Source organism: Emydura macquarii, unplaced genomic scaffold (assembly GCF_026122565.2).
Source record: "Emydura macquarii macquarii isolate MOO-44397 ecotype Brisbane River unplaced genomic scaffold, CSIRO-AGI_Emac_v2 contig_2863, whole genome shotgun sequence".
NCBI classification, from domain to species: domain Eukaryota; kingdom Metazoa; phylum Chordata; order Testudines; family Chelidae; genus Emydura; species Emydura macquarii.
This window is the reverse complement of record NW_027133000.1, coordinates 2,687,741-2,707,542: the sequence shown is the minus strand read 5'-3', so window position 1 is coordinate 2,707,542 and position 19,802 is coordinate 2,687,741. Positions and strand designations below refer to the sequence as shown.

At 42.0% G+C, this 19,802-nt stretch overlaps 1 protein-coding gene across 2 annotated transcripts in view; it reads left to right on the top strand.

Annotated features, from left to right (window-relative positions):
- The first annotated feature begins 6,856 nt into the window (after window positions 1-6,856).
- The window catches only part of PAPSS1 (3'-phosphoadenosine 5'-phosphosulfate synthase 1), an 85,470-nt gene continuing 72,524 nt past the window's right edge, over window positions 6,857-19,802 (top strand). Inside the window, exons 1-3 of one of the 2 annotated variants that reach the window (XM_067568270.1) lie at window positions 7,085-7,117; window positions 7,252-7,342; window positions 18,803-18,917. In XM_067568270.1, coding sequence (XP_067424371.1) covers window positions 18,806-18,917 — 112 coding nt within the window. In that variant the 5' untranslated portion in view covers window positions 7,085-7,117; window positions 7,252-7,342; window positions 18,803-18,805. Of the gene's footprint in view, window positions 7,118-7,251; window positions 7,343-18,802; window positions 18,918-19,802 lie in introns of both variants that reach the window. The other variant, XM_067568269.1, reaches the window with a different exon arrangement.

Here is a 19,802-nt window from a genome sequence, read left to right as displayed (position 1 = left end):
TGGGGGGTTGTCTGTAAGCAAGGATAGGTCTGTCTTCCACTGCTTGCGCAAGTCAGGGATCATTTGCTAGGACAGGTTGTAGATCCTTAATGATGTGTTGGAGAGATTTTAGCTGGGGGCTGTAGGTGATGGCCAATGGTGTTCTGTTTCCTTTGTTGGGTCTGTCATGTGGTAGGTGACTTTTGGGTAGCCGTCTGGCTCTGTCAATTTGTTTCTTCACCTCTCCAGGTGGGTATTGTAGTTTTAAGAATGTTTTATGGAGATCCTGTAGGTGTTTGTGTCTGTCTGAGGGATCGGAGAAAATCTGTTTGTATCTTAAGGCTTGGCTGTAGACAATGGATCGTGTAATGTGTCCAGGGTGGAAGCTGGAAGCATGAAGATATCTATTGTGGTCAGTTGGTTTTTGGTATAGTGTGGTATTAATGTGACCATCCTTTATTTGTATTGTAGGTCCAGGAAGTGGATTTCTTGTGTGGACTGGTCCAGGCTGAGGTTGATGATGGGGTGGAAATTATTGAAATCCCGGTGGAATTCTTCAAGGGACTCTTTCCCGTGGTTCCAGATGATGAAAATGTCATCAGTGTAGCATAGGTAAAGGAGAGGTGCTTGGGGATGAGTTTTGAGAAAGCGGTGTTCTAGGTCAGCCATAAAAATGTTGGCATACTGTGGGGCCATGCGGGTGCCCATAGCTGTACCACTGACTTGAAGGTATAGATTGGCTCCAAATCTGAAGTAGTTGTGGGTCAGGACAAAGTCACAAAGTTCAGCTAACAGGTGTGACATATCATCATCAGGGAAAATGTTCCTGATGGACTGTAGTCCATCTTTGTGTGGAATGTTGGTGTAGAGAGCTTCTACATCCATAGTGGCTAGAATGGTGTTTTCTGGGAAATCTGGATCGTAGTTTTCTTAGGAAGTCAGTGGTATCACGAAGATAGCCAGGCGTGCTGGTGGCATGGGGCTTGAGGAGAGAGTCCACATAGCCTGACAGTCCTGCTGTGAGAGTGCCAATGCCTGAGATGATGGGGTGTCCAGGGTTCCTAGGTTTGTGGATCTTGAGTAGCAGATAGAATAACCCTGGTCAGGGCTCAGGGGATGTGTCTGTGTAGATTTGTTCCTGCGTTTCTTTAGGGAGTTTCTTAAGCAGATGTTGTAGTTTCTTTTGGTATTCCTCAGTGGGATCGGACGGTAGTGGCTTGTAGAATGTAGTGTTGGAGAGTTGTCTGGCAGTCTCCTGTTTGTAATCTGACCTATTCATGATGACTACAGCACCTCCTTTGTCTGCCTCTTTGATTATAATGTCAGAGTTGTTATTGGGGCTGTGGATGGCGTTGTTTTCTGCATGGCTGAGGTTATGGGACAAGCGATGTTGCTTGTCTACAATCTCAGCTTGTGCATGTCGGCAGAAACACTCTATGTAAAAGTCTAGTCTATTGTTTCGACCGTCAGGAGGAGTCCATGCAGAATTCTTCTTCTTGTAGCATTGGTAGGAAGGTATCTGTGGGTTAGTGTGTTGTTCAGTGGTGTGATGTAAATATTCCTTGAGTCGGAGACAGCGAGAGTAGGATTCCAGGTCACCGCAGAATTGTATCATGTATGGGAAGAAATAAAACAGCAGGAGGGGATCCTGTTTATGATTAAAAACAATGGATTGTTGGAGTACATCTTAGTGACAGAGGTACCCCCTGCACCTATCCCACCGAAGAGGCAAGCTGACAGCATGGCTTGTCTCATGAATGGAAGATCACGGTCAAGCCTGGTTATAAAATGCCAGAAGGATTTTAGATGAGCTTTGCCCTAACACAGGGGTCCCCAAATTACGGACCGCATCCAACCTGCCGACACATTTTGACCAGCCCACTGAGTCTAATGGCATTACAATTATGTGCGGCCCTTCATAACATAATCCAGGTGTCGGCAACCTTTCACAAGTGGTGTGCCAAGTCATCATTCCTCCCCCAGTCCCGCCCCTCTCCCACATGATGTGGGCCCTGCACCCTGGCCAGGAGCTGCTCCCGGCCCCAAGCAGCGCCCTGCGGCGGTTGCTCCCCCCCAGCCCTGACTCTCTCCTACATGATGTGGGCCCAGTGCTCTGGCCAGGAGGAGCCGCTCCCAGTCCCAAGCAGTGCCATGCGGCGTCCACTTCCCCCTCCTGGCCCTGCTCCTTCCCCCTGCCTCTCTCCCATGTGACATGGGCCCAACGCCCTGGCCAGGAGGAGCTGCTCCGCCCCACCATAAGAGCAAGACTGAGTGATGTGGCCCTTGCAGCTGAAAGTTTGGAGACCCCTGCCTTAACATATGTGACTTTAACTAGTTAATGCAATATAGTTGTAGCCATGTTGGTTCCAGGATATTAGAGAGACAAGGTGGGTGAGGTAATATCTTTTATTGGACCAACTTCTGTTAATAAGAAATACAAGCTTTCGAGCCACAAAGAGCTCTTTCTCAGGTCTGGGAAAGGAACTTGCAATGTCACAGCAAAATGCAAGTTGGAACAGGTTGTTTAGGATAAGTAGTTGGCACATATAGTAAAGGACCATTCAAAGTAGAGTGGCCCATTAATACCTCTGCAGTTATAGGATAAAAACAGAGGGGTTAGTGGGTTATAGATTGTTGTAATAAACCATAAATCCAGTGTCTCTATTCAGTCCATGATTTTTGGTGTCCAGAGATGATTTTTGGTGTCCATGGTTTATTACAACAATCTGTATCCCACTAACCCCCTTTTTTTTTTTTTCTTTTTACTGGCATAAGTGCTAGTGTAGATGGTGCTATGTCAGCGGATGAGCTCTCCCACCAACATAGCTACTGCCCCTCATTTACGTGGTTTTATTATGTCGGCAGGTGACCTGGCAAAACTTATGTCACTCAGTGGGATGTTTTTTTCATACCTCTGAGCAACAAAAGTTTTGCCAGCATAAGTGCCAGTGTAGACAAGCACTTATGCTATACAACCTGTTCCACCTTGCATTTTGCTGTGATGCTGGCAGTTCCTTTCCCAGACAAGAAGAGTTCTGTGTAGCTCAAAAGCTTGTCTGTCTCACCAACAGAAGTTGGTCCAATAAAAGATATTATCTGACCAGCCATGTCTCTCTAGTAAACTAGTTAAATAAGGCCATGTCTACACATACAGTGCTGCAGAGGCGCAGCTGCACCAATACAGCTGCTGCTGCAGCACTTCTGGTAAAGAAGCTGTATGCTGACAGGAGAAGCTCTCCTGCCAACATAGTGCTGTGCACGCTAGTGCTTATGTCAGTGTGACTTATGTTGCTCGTGGGGCTGGAATATTCACACCCAAGCAACATAAGTTTTGCCGACATAGGCAGTAATGTAGACATAGTCTAAGTCTAGGTTCTAGAATGTGTTATGTTTTTATTTAATATGTAACCATTTGTTTCCAATATTTCTTCTTGTTATCTTTTGAATTTTTACTATTTGTTAAATAAACTCTTGCTTATTTTCACTTTAAACATATTTAAGTGCTGTGTGTTAAGCAGAGCTGTGATCTGAGGTGTAACTGATAACCTGGGGGGCAGTGCTTAATTTATAATGAAAGAGTGCCGGGGCTCAAGCAATTAGGTGCCACAGCTCAAGCAATTTTTTTACTTTCATCACTGATATGGCAAGCCCAGAGAGGCCAGGGCTATGAACTGCCAAGCTTAGCCCTGGCAAGTCCTGGCACAAATTAAGCACTGCTGAAGGGTACTATTCTTTTGGGAACAGCAAATCTATGAATTCTGTGCATGTCCAGTGAACCGGGGCTTGGACACTCCAGGGGGTTGCTTGGAGTTCTTGATGGTTGTAGCATGTTTATTGCTAACTTGCAGAGGGACAGCAGAGCCTGTGCAGGTCAAAAAATGAGTGTCTGCATTGCTCGAAGCTGGTGGAGTCAGGGAGCTGACACACGGCAGGCACAGGCAAGGCTTCCACAGGCAAGGCTAAGGGCAGGTGGTAGCGAGGGGCCTTGTAACCCTGCCCTCTGGAAACATCACAGCATGCAATTGAAAATAAATAGAAAATCGCAAACAAAAATTAAGCTGAATACAATATCTAGACTAACAATGTGGGAAACAGTTAACTAGGCCTGACCTAATTCAGGACGGAATTTTTAAATCTTAGTCCCACAGCTGGATGCTCTTTCTCTGTCAATCTATGGAAGTCTGTGTGGGATGACTCATTAATCCAGGGACAGTATCCAAGGACTGTGTCTGTTAATTTCTATCATGGTCAGTGTGTCCCTAGGTAACAAGGGATCATCTGTTTATGGTTCTTGAAAGACTTTTTTCCCCCTGGTGTTAAGCTTCTCATTAATAGGCTGGATGTTACTTTATCATTCACTTCACAAATGCACGAATAATTGTATTTTCTAATTACCTATGAGTTTATTAATACTGACTTGCTAACTGTTTATTTTGGACTAGCACATTTCCAACAGTGTTTTCCTATTTCAAAGAACTCTTTGAACTTGTGTAAATGATTAAAACTTAACATGAATACATAAACCTTGCATGTTGGGATCTCTGAAAGTGTATCTTCCTAACTTGTGGTTGTGAATAAAACATTCTCCTTAGAGTATGGCCTTTGTTAGATAACATACAGTGTATAGACATGTCTGTAAAATATCAAATGTATATAGTAAATATAATACATATTAGTGATTCAAGGTACAGATTGTCAGTATCATTTCTCTCTTACATTTAGCACAAATGATAAAGCAGTTGCTTAGGGACCTGTGAGTTCTCTTTTCAACTTCAGTTAAGAAAAGGTTCCTAGAATACAAAATAACAGAAAAGTAGAGGTCCAATGGCTCTTGACTACAATAAGATCAGCCACTATGGGACTATAATTCAATATTATCATTGGAACACTTCAGTGATTGCTTTTAATTTTCTTTTTGTTATTTCTTTGCTTTTCTTCTTTCCCTGTTTTGTAAGTTCCCTTGGCCCCAGGACTCTCTCCACTGGTTTGCAGAGGTGACAAGCTACAGCTGGGAGCATGCATCATTCTAATAAGTATACCAATTACATAACCTGGACCTTTGATTATAGGCATCAGTGAATTCACTGCTCTTAGGTTCTCCACACTCCCAGCTTTTAATGTTATGTCAGATGATACTATAAATAAACATTTTAAGATGCATTTTAAAAAACATTTTCCTCCTTTTGGGCACAATTAAATAGAGCTGCTACTTTGTAAATCAGTCCTCAGAGGCAAATTTGTGTGTCACAAATTCCTAACACATGCACAACAATGCATTGCAAAGTGATGGTGTATTAAAATATCATCCTACCAGGATATAGCTTGCTGTTATTTTACAATCTGAGGACAATGCAGCAGAATCACACACTGTGCTGCAGTAAAATGATGTTACAATGCATCAAGAGGTGTCACAGTGTAACGTGACAATGGTGCAATATGGTGTGACAAGCTTTCATCATTCACGATGTAACATGGTGATGGTATGAAGCAATGTGTGTCCAAAAACCCTTGATGTGGTGCAATGATGTTGTGGTTCAACAGTGGGTGTTACGACAAAATGTCTTCACTTCCTTTTCTGCTTCTTGTTCCCTTCCTACCTTTGTCTTGTCTATTTTAACTGTACCCACCTCAATCTACAAGGCCTCATGCACCAGTCCTTGAGGCCTACTGGCAGTGCTTTGTATTGTACTGTAGTGTATTGTAATACAACTCATAATACTAAATCATTGAGCTGTGATACTATGTACTGACAGGGAGACCCAGTAATTGCTCCACTGAAGTGGCACAACCTCATGCTGTTGTCCCACTCTGGAGCCACAACCACACCTGAGGCAGAGTTATCACTTGGCTGGTATTTGACTAGCCTGGCCAGTTTTTTCATGAATTTTTCCAGTTGCCAGAAAAATAATTTAATCTGCCGGGGGCTTTCTTACATGGGTCTAAAGATCTGCGTTATTATCACAAGATACAGGGATAACTAGTGTTAAAAGTTTCTGTGTCCAGCTAAAGATGCTGCAGTGTTCTCAGTTCTGAAAATTTAGTGTTAACGGATCAAAACTGTTGAAAATACAGCAGCCGTCTGCCTACAACATACAAGCACTCTGCGTCTGTGTGAGAGAGTGGGTTTGAGTCACTGGAAAGGAGACGTGCAAGGCATATTAAATAATGAAAGATCAGGGTGATGATGAGAGCAATCTGACTCCACCTCTGGGAGAAAGCACTTGTATTAGAATCTGCACATTCAACGACAACTGGCTAAATGAAACATAAGGTACAACGACTGGCTGGCAAAATGTGCTGATAAAACAAATGCCTGTTTGTTATCAATCTTATCCATATGTGTGATCTCTTAAGAGGCTGCTGAAGGGTTGCAGAGTCGCCTTGTGATTGCAGTCAGGCATGCCTTTTGTGGGGGGAGGGGTGCCAGGTCTTTTTTCGCATTTCAAAGGTGCCAGCCCTAACTTGAGGCCAGGGGGCTGGGGAGGGCCAGGGGGGGCTGTCCCCCCTATGCGGGGAATGTTACACAGGCCCCCTGCTGCTGACAGGCAGGCACTGGCTAGGCTGGCAGGCGGCTGCTGGAAGTGCGTGAAGCTGGCCCTGGGCTGCGAGGGCTGGACCAGCTCAGACACCAGCACATCACCCATCTCACTCCCCCCCAGGCCTGGCGCCTTCCACGATCTCCCCCCGCCCAGACCTAGGGGACAATAGAGAGAAGGGCCGAGGGGGGGGCTAGAGCCTGGCTACTCCACACCCGTCCCCCGCCTTTCGCTTGGGGCGGGGGGAAGGGGTAGGGAAGAGAGGGTGAGCGAGGCCGAGGCAGCTTCTCGCGTCACAGTCGAGCACCGCGTGCGCGAGGATGGGTGAGGCTGGTGCGCGCGCGACTGCTCCTCCCATCGCTCTCTTCTCCTGTCACGGCGACTGTGTACTATCTCCCTCCCCAACCGCCGGCGCTCGCGCAGTGCGCGCCCGCGACTGAGAGACCTGAGAACTCGAGCAGCGGCAGGATCCGAAGAGGAGTCACTCTCTCGTCTCCCTTGTCCCTCCTCCCCACCGCGTTTGGAACCCCCCTCTCCTCGCGATGGAGCTGCCCGGGAGTCAGAGCAAGAAAGTGAAACTGAGCAACGCTGTGCAAAGCTGGGTGAGAGCGGCTGAGGCGCTGCAGCGCTGGCGCACGAGGGCAGGGATGGGCGGGAGAGGGAGGAGAGCGAAATGGGGAAGCTGGTGGCTTTCTGTCTGCTTGTGCTGATGTGGCATTGCTCGTCTCGTATGCAGAGCAGACAGACCTGGTAGCTGAGCTGGCAGGAGGCAGCAGCCTGTGTGTGTCCTCGTTGCATGTGCTGTGTGTGCATACAGTTTGCAAAAGGTGAGTGGCAGCAAGGGGAGGGTGTGTGTGTGTGTGTGCGTGTGTGCGCGCGCCTTTGCACAAAGTGAGTGTGGGAGGAATGGTAGGCATAGAAGTCTTTCGAGCGGCGGTCTCATTGAAACATCAGAATCTCCCTACCCACGCAGAGATTGTAAATGTTGCCTTAAAACTAATATACCCATGAAAGTCTGATCTCTCCACGCGAGTGAAACTGGAACTGGGTACTAGCATTGCTGCATTCCCTGGGGCTCTGCCTTCAGCGATCATTCTTTAAAGAAGATTTTAAGAGAAGAGGGGTTTGCACAAGGAGAAATGCAGATTTCAGGGTTTCACTCTTGTCTTTTGCATCTTGGTTCCTCTGCTTCAAATAATGTTGGAAGTGGGAAAGATTAAGAATTCAAAGTACAATGTAACTATTCATAAATCTGGGGCAGCTAGAGACTGAGGTTCTTTGTAATGTGGTGGCTAAATGGAAAACTGTTGTCAAAGCAAGACTTAAACCAAACAAGGAAAACCATGGTTCTTATTCATAGAGGTGTGGACATATGAGTAGATCAATTTACAGCACAGGCCCAGACCAACAAACTAGGAGAAAGAGGAGGCCTTCCTTGAGAACACTTATGTTATTTTTGATACAGTAGGTGAAAATGATTGGGAAACTGAAAATAATGCTAAATTTAAGCAGATGTGATATGAAGATCTGGAAAGCATTTGAAGAAGTAGCACCGATGTAAAATGATTTTTTAAAGCCTTCCTGTTAAGTAGGTCAGATCCCAAAATGAACATTAAAACTAGAATTTAAAAACAAAACAAATAAATATACCCTCCCTCTTTTCCCCTGTCCCAAAAAACCCCAAAACCCAAAAAACCCCAAACAACAGCTCTTCTACTATCTACTGTAAAAGAGGGGAGGCGACTTTCTTTCTTTTTTTAAAATTAAATGCAATGCTGTCTTTAAAAAGCTAAGAATGTTTGCCCTTTAGAAAGTATTTAAATATCAAAATCTGTGTGGAAATTTATGCTGCCCTCAGGATGAGGCTTGTGTACACGTAAGAAAGTAGTCAAAAACCTTTGTTAACTTTATCTTCATGAGAAACACAATAATGGAACCAATGATACAGAAGAGAACAAATTTAGTAGTGAAATAAAGAAATTCAATTTTGTATGGTGGTATGAGAAATAATGAAGAGTTAGAATATAATTATTTTCTATGACTCATTTTGTCAAAAGCCAAACCACGGTGGCTTTATCTAAACTGGGAAAATAGCCAGTGTTAAAAACTTGTTAACTAACATTTTAATTAATTGTGTTAAATGCAACTCACTTTCCAAGTGCTAAATTATGGCAAGTCCAGCATAAGTGTGCTGGTGGAGTGTTGGGGAGGAGAGGGTGTAAGGTAGCTCAGGCAGCCTTCCTCTGCGCTGTTTTGCAGGACCCAGGCATAATGCTGCTGTTAGTGCTCTTTATTCATGTTTCCCTATGGAATATTATTTAAAAACAACCAACCACACACCTCTGGTGCGACTGCACCAGTAGTATCTTTGACTTAGATAATGGTCAGGCGTCTTCTGACATCTCTATCATGTAATTTTACCTGAGAGCACGGTCAGGGCTTCCAAGAAGAGATTGGTTCTTATAGTGAAGCTCAGGTTTGTCCTCTTCTGTTTGAACCTTCTGTAGATAAGGACTATGCAAAACTTCAGTAAGGCAGGCTAAAGTAGCAGGGTTGGTCATGATAATATTACATGTCAATCCCTGTGTCCACTTTGTCATTTCGCCACCCTCAGTTCATGGACAGCTGAACAGGGATGAAATAATTGATACTAAAGAGTGTACTCTTCCAAGAAGAGATTGATTCTTATAGTGAAGCTCAGGTTTATCCTCTTCTGGATGTGGCACCTTCAATTCACCTTTGCTGCATAATTATTTTTACAGCACCCAAAAATGTGTGAGGTGCTTCCCAATACAGAAGAAAGACAAATCCCAGCCACCACACTTATTTCAAATTTGATGTGACAAGGGGTTAACAAGACAGTAAAGAGGAAGAGCAAGGAAAATATGTAGGCAATATCAATAAGGCTAATTGGCGAAGGCGAGTGCACAATATGATGGAGCAAAGAATTTGTTTTTGATGGATAAATACAGTATATAAATGGAAGACTTATCCAGCTAGTTCTTGTAGGCATCACAGAAGAACTTGGTGTTCATGATGGTTATAAGGTGGGGAGAAGTAGTGGGTTTGTGGGTCAGTTTAGGAAGAACTTTCCATGTACTTATAGAGGGCAGTATGAAAGAAAGACAAGTGTAGACAGTTGTGAGAAAAGCAGACAAATGGACCATCAAAACTGGCAGCTTCTGGCCGCCTTCATAGAAACTGGACTTCTTTTGTAGAGGGCATTGTAGTAAATTTCAGGTAGATAAGAAGAAACCTAAACTGTCCCTCACATAAGTGTACTAATTTATTACATTCAGGTAAGGATATTGAGATTATTCATATTACTTAGGAATGAGAAAACTACTAAATATTTTGATTACTTAAAATAGAAGATTGTACAGTCTGAAACAAAACAATGACTCAGAGCTAGATATGAAAGTTTGCTATTAACTCAACCCTATTGTGCATTGTTTCATAGTGGTCTCCAGATAAAGAACATTACAATGTTCTGCAATAGCTGAACTTGGTAGGTTGATAAATGGATGTACTGTCAGCGTAAATTTACTTTGTATTTCTCAACTTATCTTCAGACTCTTAGAATGAAATTTTCAAAGATGTGAAATGCACTGGAATGCGTACAGCTGTGTGATTAATTTGTGTACAAATGCTGTGTGCAAACTCTCAACTAAATGTCCTTTTATATATATATATGTGAAAATTTGATCCATAATATCATTTTAACAAGCTCTTTATTTTAAAATTTGTTAAAAACTCTTAAGGATAGAACAGATACCTAGACAGCACATTAAAAAAGCCATCATAATTTGATTTAAGTTTTAAATGAAAGTCTTTTAAAGTAGATCAAAACGAGTACTTCCTTTGTGAATTCTCATAGTGAATTCCGCACAAGATTGGGAAAGGAAATTGTGTGACTAGACTTTCTACTAACAAGGTGCTGATGATATGTGCAGAGCAGCGGTAAATTGGAGCGATAGGCCTTGCCATAATATGATTCCTTGCCATAATAATGATTGTGTATTTCTTACAGTACTATTAATATTGTAGAAAAAATCAAGTGGCTAGTGCCAAAATATTGCTTTGTAGTTTCCTACAAATTCATTTGTTAAAGAAACTTCAGCATTGAAAGCTACTATGTCTTGATGTAGCTAGTATGTAGTTTGATGTAGTACCAGGTGACTATCAGACAAAACAGGTGGGATCTCTGTTCCTAAATTGTGTGGTGTTCAACTTTTTCCTTCTGTATTATTTAGAGATAATACTGTTGATCAAAACATGTGCCGGCAAGTTGTTGCCATACTAGTTTATTAGATCAAATTCTGTTTGAAGCTCTTAATTCTGTGTCAAGAATGAAGAGCATGTGAAATATTTTAATCTTTTGCTCTTAAACTGTATGTTTTCAAGATATTCTGGCTTCTAGTGTAGGAGAACCTTCTGATCCAAAATATTTGTTGTAATTGATTGTAGTGTGCTTATACAGGAATGATTTGGCCCTTTGTATTATAAGTATTATAACATTTCTAGTATTTTATGGCATTCTTGGCAGCTGCATTATGGGAATACTGGTTAAAATGAAATATTTAAAAAAAATAAAACAAGTTACTAACAACTTCATATGTTTTTGAAATTTAAAAAACACTACCTCCCCCCTCCCCCCGCCCATTCACTGTTCAAGCTCTTCTTTTATTGTTTAACTGAAAAGAAATGTAGTAGGTAGTCACTCTTCTCTTTGTTTTATTGTCAGTTTCACTTTTTCCTGTTAATGTAATGCTGAGTTATAAATATTGCAGGGGTTGTTTCTGTTTTAGTCTCATCTGGAATTTTAACACCCCTCTTCCCCATTTCTGTTGGTGTTACAGTTATATAAGGTTATTTGCTGACCAAATCTAAATTGTCAGGGGCAAAAGTGTGTCACTTGATTTTAGCAATGTTTTCAATCACTATAACAGCTAATATCAATAGTCAGTGTACATTGTTAAGTTTTCCCTAGTACTGTATAAATACTTAAAACTGTGATGATGCTACTAACCTGCAAAGTAGCAAATGCCATTAGCTTCACCAATATGTGCTGGATGTCCCCCCCTGAGCCAGGCTACTGGGGAAGTCAGCATACTTTGTTCTTTAAGTTCCTACTATGTCCATCAATCTCCTATATTGATATGATGACCTGTTGTGCAGTGTGCTGCAGAGCTGGGAGGCTTCCCAGAGCACGAACTCCAGTCTGAGCCTGAAGGTCTACACTGCAGTTAAACAGTCAACTGGCACAGACCAGCCATGGGTTTTTAATTGCAGTGTAGACATGGCCTGTGATAACAATGGTTGAGCCATCAATTGGGCAAGATTCGACCTTTATGGCTCTGTTCAGGCTAGAATGGTTTCCTTTTTCCAAGACTAGATATGGGACCAGAGACTCTAAAAAAAAAAAAAAAAAAAGGGAGGGATTTTTTGGGTGAGATGAGAGAAGCTACCCCGAGTAAGTCAGTGAAAAAAGTTGACAGTCTGGGAAAACTCACTCAAACTGAAGGATCATGTTGGAAGTGACGCAGGCTTTTTTTCCCAGCTTAGAGAGGGAGAATAAGCCAGACTTGCCTAAGTTATAGGAATAGAGTGGTTGAGCTTAGGTAAGGAAATATAAGTGTAGGACTCCTTTATTTTATATCTGGACTTTGCACACTTTTTACTTTTGTATGTAAGAATAAACAATACCTTGTGTTGAAGTTGTTGTTCATTCACTTTAATCAGCTCCTGTTACAGGCTTCTAAAGGGAAATTCTTATAGGTTCCAAATCCCAGTTGGACCTGCAGAAGTAGTCCTGGTTGGTACCTAGCACGCTGTAACCCAGGTCCTGGTCCAACAGTAGTTGAACTGCAGAATTCAACCTCAAGAGAGAGAGAGCCTGACACCAGTGAGGGGTGGAGGGGTACACTTCATGAGACCCCAAGAAGGAACAGTAATGCATAAGCCCAATAACAGCGACAATGCTGGCTGACTCTCCTGGGAAAGATGTTGGAAGCATTCAGTTTACCTTTGAAAAGCATTTAGGCTTTTAAAAATCTTATAGCTATAAAGGTGCTGCTGAATTTGGCCAACAAGTATGACTCACTTATATAAATCTGATTCTATCCCTTTGGTGTTGATTCACATCTGTAGATAAATCTTATTATATTGGCACCATTCATTTTGATATAAAATAAAGGCTTTATCAGCATTTATATTGTAAAATATAAATCCTTGAATAAATTAACTGTTGGCTTCTTCAGGCTGAAATTAGACGTGCATAAACTTATAGCCAGGGTACACTGTAAAGTTGATTTTCCTTAGACTTCATGTACTTATTATTCTAGCACTTTTTGGTCTTTTTACAATCCTTCAGTCTAGAATTTGAAATTTTACATTTAAAATCAACTTCATATTTTGGAAAATTGCATATTTTGAGTGATCATTGTTAATTTTTCATAACATTTAAATGGGATATGCAAAGTTAAAGCTATTGCATATTGGGGACTTGTACAACACTAATGTTGATTTACGTAACTTTGAGGGCCAAAAAGTGGGATTTTCAAAGTCACCCAGGTGACTTAAGAACACAAGTCTTACTGACTTTCAGTGACTTACATGCTTTTGAAAATCCCATCCTAAATAAATAGTGTGCAGGTGTTATAAGTATGTTAACCTAAGACAGTAAATGTCTTATGTATGATATATGTTTCTCAGAGTCCTGTTCCTTACAAAAGAAAATTATTATGAAATACAAAAACTGGGACATCCATGTTGTATTGTCCTTGTAATGAAGGACTGTAATATTCCCAGGTCATTTTATAGATTTTTTTTTTCTTTTTGTATCGGTGATATATATGTTTTTTCTGGAAAATCAGTATCTATAGTGTGTGTCTGTCGGAACATTTACTCTTTCACAAGTAAATGGCTTATTTCTTAACTGAAAAATGTGACAGAGTAGGCAGGACTGAATGCATACTCCTGTTCTCCTCCATTGCAGTGCCAGCTGTTCCAAATATATATATTTTTTCTTTGAAATCAAGAAGTGGGTCTAGCCTATCAGCTCTCTGGAGTATCTCCAATTTATTATATCATGGAGGCTATTAGGCTATCAATGGCTATTAGTTAGGATAGGTAGGGATGCAAAACCAAACTTATGTTCTTATTTATATGTTTTTGAACTAGTTTGTCTCTTGAATATATTCCACAGTTGTCTGGCTACTGAATTAATATATTGGTTGCAGCTTTATAAAAACCTCTTTGTTAAGTTCTGCAGGCAGGTAGAGCAAGAATTGGGAAACCCACTTGCTTACTGTTCCAGTGGGAATCTCACATGGAAACTGAAAGAGTCTGAACCACTAGTTAAGTGTGGAATTCAAACTTCCATTTAAAAAAAGAAATCCTCATGTACATTGGTGCAATATTGTCTTCTTTAATGAGAAAGGACAACAGCCTGTGTGTTCCTGCTGCTGCTTAGTTTTGCTAGTACACTAAGATTAACTAGATGCTTTTGCATTTCAGTGCAACGCTATGGGCAGCATTAAAACTGGCTGGAATCGTGACAATTTTGCTCAGCTTTCCCAAGCACTGGAGCTGTTGCTGTGGATCAGGCTAGTAGCCATTAACTCGCATCCCACTCTACTCCCTTTTTTTGTTCTGTTACCTATCTGGTTGGTTTACACCTCTGACTCATATGTTTGGTAAATTTCAGGAGCCTTAAGGTTGACTGGAAAACATGCCCACAGATTATTTAAAAAACGCTTCTGTTCTGGAGGTATTTAAATATCCAAAGTGTACAAATGTAGAAAATTCTTCACCAAAAATCAAGCTGAACACAGACGTGTCTCAGCTATTCCAACCTGTCCCTTCTCCAGCCAAAAATGGTAGAGAATCATAGTTTGTTAAACATAATGCAACATGCCAAGTATAGAGGGCAAAACAAACAAGCCAAGGTTAAGATGTGGTACAGAAACTGAGGTAATTTTTTTTATTTAGAGCAGTGATGCTAGTGCTCCGGAGGCTATGGTGAATCATTCACTGTTGACAATCCCGTTTTCTGTAGCATGGGCTGCACGATTTGGTGGTAGACTGTCTAGACTAGGAAAATTTGTATTGCGTCAAAACTAGTTTAATTTCCCAATTATGCTCAATTAAGAACAAATTAACAAAGTCATTAAATCTTAGTGCAACTCTGTATTAAAAGCTGTTCTCAAGAGATTTAGTCTAGATCTAGCTCTTATTTGGAGTCAGGAGCCATTGACTTGAGAGGGAATAGTATTGAGCCCTTTGGTTTTAAAGGTGAGCTGCAAAATGAAAAATGAGTTGTGCTGTTGGGAAAAGGGGTGGATTTTGGGATTCATACCAAGGTGCTGTCTTTGGAGCCTGACTAGGGTTTCCTGTCATAGCTGCTATCTGGTAAGTGTTTATACTGAAAGTACACCCATAGAGCCTGCTGACTGCTGTGCTGGCTGTGTTTCTCTTCTACACTCCTTTAGCTTTCTGGTTGTGGAGTGTCTCTGCTAATTTATCCATGGTCAGACTCTGATTTTGAGTCTTGCTCCCCAGCGAATGACTCCAGCCCCTGTTTATGCTGCAACTCAGAGCTCTTTCAAGCAGCAGCAGAATGATAATGACCTGATCTTTGTCACTTTCACTGCTGCCTACAGCTTTCTGTAGAATGTCAGGGAAAACTGATCTGACTTCTGCTGCTGCAGCTTGGGAAAGCCAGTAGCAGAGGCATTGGAATGGTCTGTCCTGGTTCTTATTTTGACTTTGACTCTGTGACTATGTTTGCAGATTAGGGGCCAGCGACAATGAGGATGTCATTGTGGTGCTACTGGAAATAGTCATAATGAATTAATGCTTCTTTGAATAGGTTAATCAGGGTCTTCCTATACATATAACTGAGCAAAAGTACTTAATTTTTTGCAAGTTCAGGTTATTGTTAAAGCAGATGCGTGTGTGCTGCTTCCCACTCACTCCCCCCACCCAAAAAAATGTTGAGACTCTGTGAGATATGTATGTGGAAGGGGGAACAAGGTTTCCCATGCCCTTGAAGATATCTGAAGCAAAAGAGAGCACAGTGCTGATGAACATATTAAGTATGGATGATTGGTATTTTCCCTTTATAGTTTCTGCAGTTCACATTTTTAGTACTCTTGTGTCATATCTCTGAATTTCTCCTAATTAAGCATCTCGCTTTTGACGACAAACTACCTGTCCCCCATAAACCTTGCTTTAAAACTAACAAATTGCTGAATCCAGAAAGTGAGTTGAGTGATGTCAGTGTGTTTAATTAAGCAAAGTCAGCATTTTTGGGGAATCCTGTTGTGTGTTTATTTCTTTTTCCCCTTTATTGTCATCTTTCTCATGATCTGTTGTCTAATTACCTAATTTAGGCCTTGATCTTGCAGTGATCCATCCGTGCACACCTTTATGCCTTTGTGAAATCCCACTGAATTTAAGGGACTGCACATGCTGATCACTCTGCAACTTTAGGTCCTTAGATTGTAAGGTCACCACCACAGGAATGTCTTCTTTCTTGACTACAATGTGTCACACATGCTTATGCTACTATCTAAGTAGGTTGTTATATTCTAAAATAATTCTTAATGAAAGGCCTTGCCCAAAGCTATTAATCCCTCTCCCTGCAATCCCAACTCATTGATGGACGACGTCCTGGACAAATGGAAAACACATTATGAAAGTGTGCTGAACCATGTACCTGCTGACAACTGTTCAGAGCGATGGGATCTGGCAAGCGGCATGACTGCAGATATAGGGGCAAACACTGATCCTCTGTCACTTGAGAAAGTATGCAGGCCATCCCAAAATTGCAGGTAGTACATGCTATTGGACCTGATGGTATTCCACCCTGAGCTGCTCAGAAGTGCTTTGGAACCGGTGAGTGAGCATCAGTTTGCATCGACTGTTCTTAAAAGTGTAGGCATCAGACAAATTGCCAGCAGACTGGAAAGTTGGCATCATACAACATGGACTAAGGATCTCGCACTGAGTCTGGCAACTGTAGGCCGAGCTCATTCTTATCATGCCTGGAAAGGTCTTTGGTCACATTTTGCTTGGTAGGATGCAGCTGCTCGTTAAGAGACATAGTCATCCACAGCAATCAGATTTCACTGATGGGCAGTTGTCATTGGAAGTTGTCCCTATCCTTCGGCTCCTGGCTGAACTGCACTGAGACTTTAACTAGCTGCTTCATATGGCATGTCTTGCTATCAAAACACTGTTCAGTCTGGTTGACAAGTCAGCCCTTTGGCTCACACTGAAGGATTTGGCATGTCAGATATTTTGCTAAACCTGGTGCACTATCTTCACACCAGTACTAGTGTGAGAGGGCACTTTGGTTCACTGCTTTTGCTGTGTTTTGACACGACCTCAGGTGTGCAGCAGGGATGCATCCTCACCCCAGCACTTTCCTGTTGAGTAGTTTTTTGGATGTTAGGACTTGCTGCTCCACATGGTAGAATCAAGGTTGGTCAAGAAGTGTTCACTACCCAAGACTATGCCAGTGACATTGCCTTGCTTGTGGAGAAGGCAGAAAATTTCAGGCCCACCCCCTTCAAAGTCTCCAAAACACTGCCTGCACTTTGGGGTTGAACATCTCATAGCAGAAGACTATGTAGCTGGGCCTGAAGAACCTTTGGTGCAGATGGAGTCTAGTAACATGGAGAAATCTTGACCAGTTCATCTAACTAGGCTGCAAGCAGAGTTCAAATGGTTGCAGCAAACCAGACATTATTAGACTAGTAAGTGTGGCTGCCTCCTATCTGAAGTCTGTGTTTTACTTATGGACACAAAAAAGTCTTTGTGCTGAGGCAGAGTTCAGGATCTGTTAACCCTGTGTACTACCTGTATGGCTACTTGGGTCAGAAACCTGGATCCTCTTACAAGCAGAATTGGAGCAGCTAGAGGCATTCCATATATATTGTTGTCAAATCCTGAGCATAAAGTGGTTTGTCTGCACAAAATGTCATAATCTTCCAGCATTCTGGCCTTTCTTATTGCGTACTCTTTAGCAGTGTTGCCAAGATGGACAAAAACACTCCCGCACACCATGCCATCACATTTTCCATTGACGTACAAAGCGTTGCATGCCCTGATTCTGCCCCCGGGGTCTTTCCAGAGACTTGGATTTGCACGATTGAGTCTGATCTGGGAACTTCACTGCATAATGACTGCGGCAACATCATCCAGTGGTAGTCACTCTGTGTAAGATCCAGCAGATCTCGAACCCAGGTATACAGAGCTGGTAGGTAGCAAACCTCCACGTTGCCAGCCAGCAGCTGTGGTAGCCAGCTCACTCTCCATTCCCCATCATCTGCTGTGGACATAGACCACAGAAAGTCCCATCTGAAAGTGTCTGATGTAGTAGCCTCATGGCTCATGATTGGCTCCCCACTCCATATAAACCCTGGAGGCATTGAAGGAAGTGTCCATCATGGATCTTCTGTAGCTGCTGTGACTATTCCTGCTGTCTGCTCTTGAACTCCTGGCTTCAACCTTGGCTTGATTTAGACCTCACCTCCTGGCTTGGAATTGACCTGGTCTAGGAATTTGACTACAGACTCCTCTGCTACAGTCAGTTTTGACCCTGCGCCAACCATTTGTCCTGACTGCCCTTGTCAAGATCATGACATTCTGGCTGGCGCAATAGTCCTCATTAGATTATGCATATTTGATGATGGAAATCCCCAGTCCCAGTTCCTTTTAATGGCTTTTGTATTCTTTTAAACATGTTGTTACTTTTCCTCTCATTTAAAAGTCAGGAATTGGAAATGATAGTAGAAGGCATTTTAGAGGCTGAAAGCAGTTTTACCTAAAGACAGGGTCTTGTTGTTTGTGGATCACACATGCACAGTTTGCAGGGGAATGGACCTCTTTTTGAGGAATATACAAAGGAGCCAAGATTAAGCCTTATAACCGGAACCTTGTTACAATCCTGTGAGAATATTTTTTTCCTTAATCTAAAGAATGAGAGTCCTGCTGAAAAAATCCAACTGGCTTTCTAATTACCTAAATAAGGGGGCTTTAGTATCTGACATCTTATTTTTAGCCAGTCAATTTTGCATGCAATAATTGACTAGCCAGCCATCACTATAGTGGAAAGTGGGGAGTACAGTGTATGAGGTCCGCACAGGTTGTCTGTTTAACTATTTTTGTGCCTTTTGGTTTAGGCAACTGAGTGTGTTACTACTGTGTGTTATCTTTGCTTTTATTGGTTTGCTTTGTATGTGTGAATAACTTAACCTAACCAGCTGTCCTATCTACAGGGAATGCAGAGAGCTACCAATGTCACCTATCAAGCCCATCATGTCAGCAGGAACAAGAGAGGCCAAGTGGTGGGGACAAGAGGTGGTTTTCGCGGCTGCACAGTCTGGTTAACAGGTACCGTCAAACACTGTGCATGAATTTCCATTTTTTTCTTGTCACCTTTTTCCTGCTAAATGGGTTTAGATTAAAACAAAGGGGCTATTGCTAATTTATTGATTTCACAGTCATGGGGTAGGAAAAAGTTTGCTTATGTCCTAGAGAGAGGTGTGTGTTGCATGTAAAATGAGATATTCAATCCTTTTGAAGAGAGGTTCTTGGAAAGCGAAGTGTTCTGTAGAATCACAGATTTCACAAAATTTAAAAAGTTTGTGTAGGAGAGCAAATGTTTCTCTCTAAATCCATGCAGGGTGATCCTGGTCAGGCTTGCAGGAAATTAATGTAGAACAGACAATAACATGGTCTTTCTGCTTTGAAAATGATTTTACGTAGACCAAATGTCAGTTTACATTTATGTAAACAAGACAGCACCATGCCAGGATCAAGAACTTTAATTAAAATATCATTTGAAGTGGCACTGTTAAGTCTTTCTTTTTCACTTTTTAATGTCCTTTTTTAAGAGTTTTCAAAACGTTTCCTTTACTATGACTGTGGGTTCCTGTTCCTCATTTAAAAACAAAACAAAACAACGGCAGCCTGTTAAGTGGAGCTTCTGGCACTGGTCTGCGAGCTGCACTGGCTGCCCATTGGATTCAGAGTGAAATTCAAGCTGCTAAATTTTGACCTATGAAGTCCTAAATGGCTTGGTTCTTGCCTATTTATGGTACGGAGAGAGGTGGGCTCTCATTTTCACAGTTGCGGTCAGCTAAGATCCTTGAGCTTGATCCTCTGTTTCAAAATGAAAATAAAGACTGGGGACAGCAGCCTGCTGCTGGCAAAGCATTGTTGTAAGGGCCCTTTTTCTTTGGTATATTCTCACCCCCACATCTCTCAGGGCCAAGA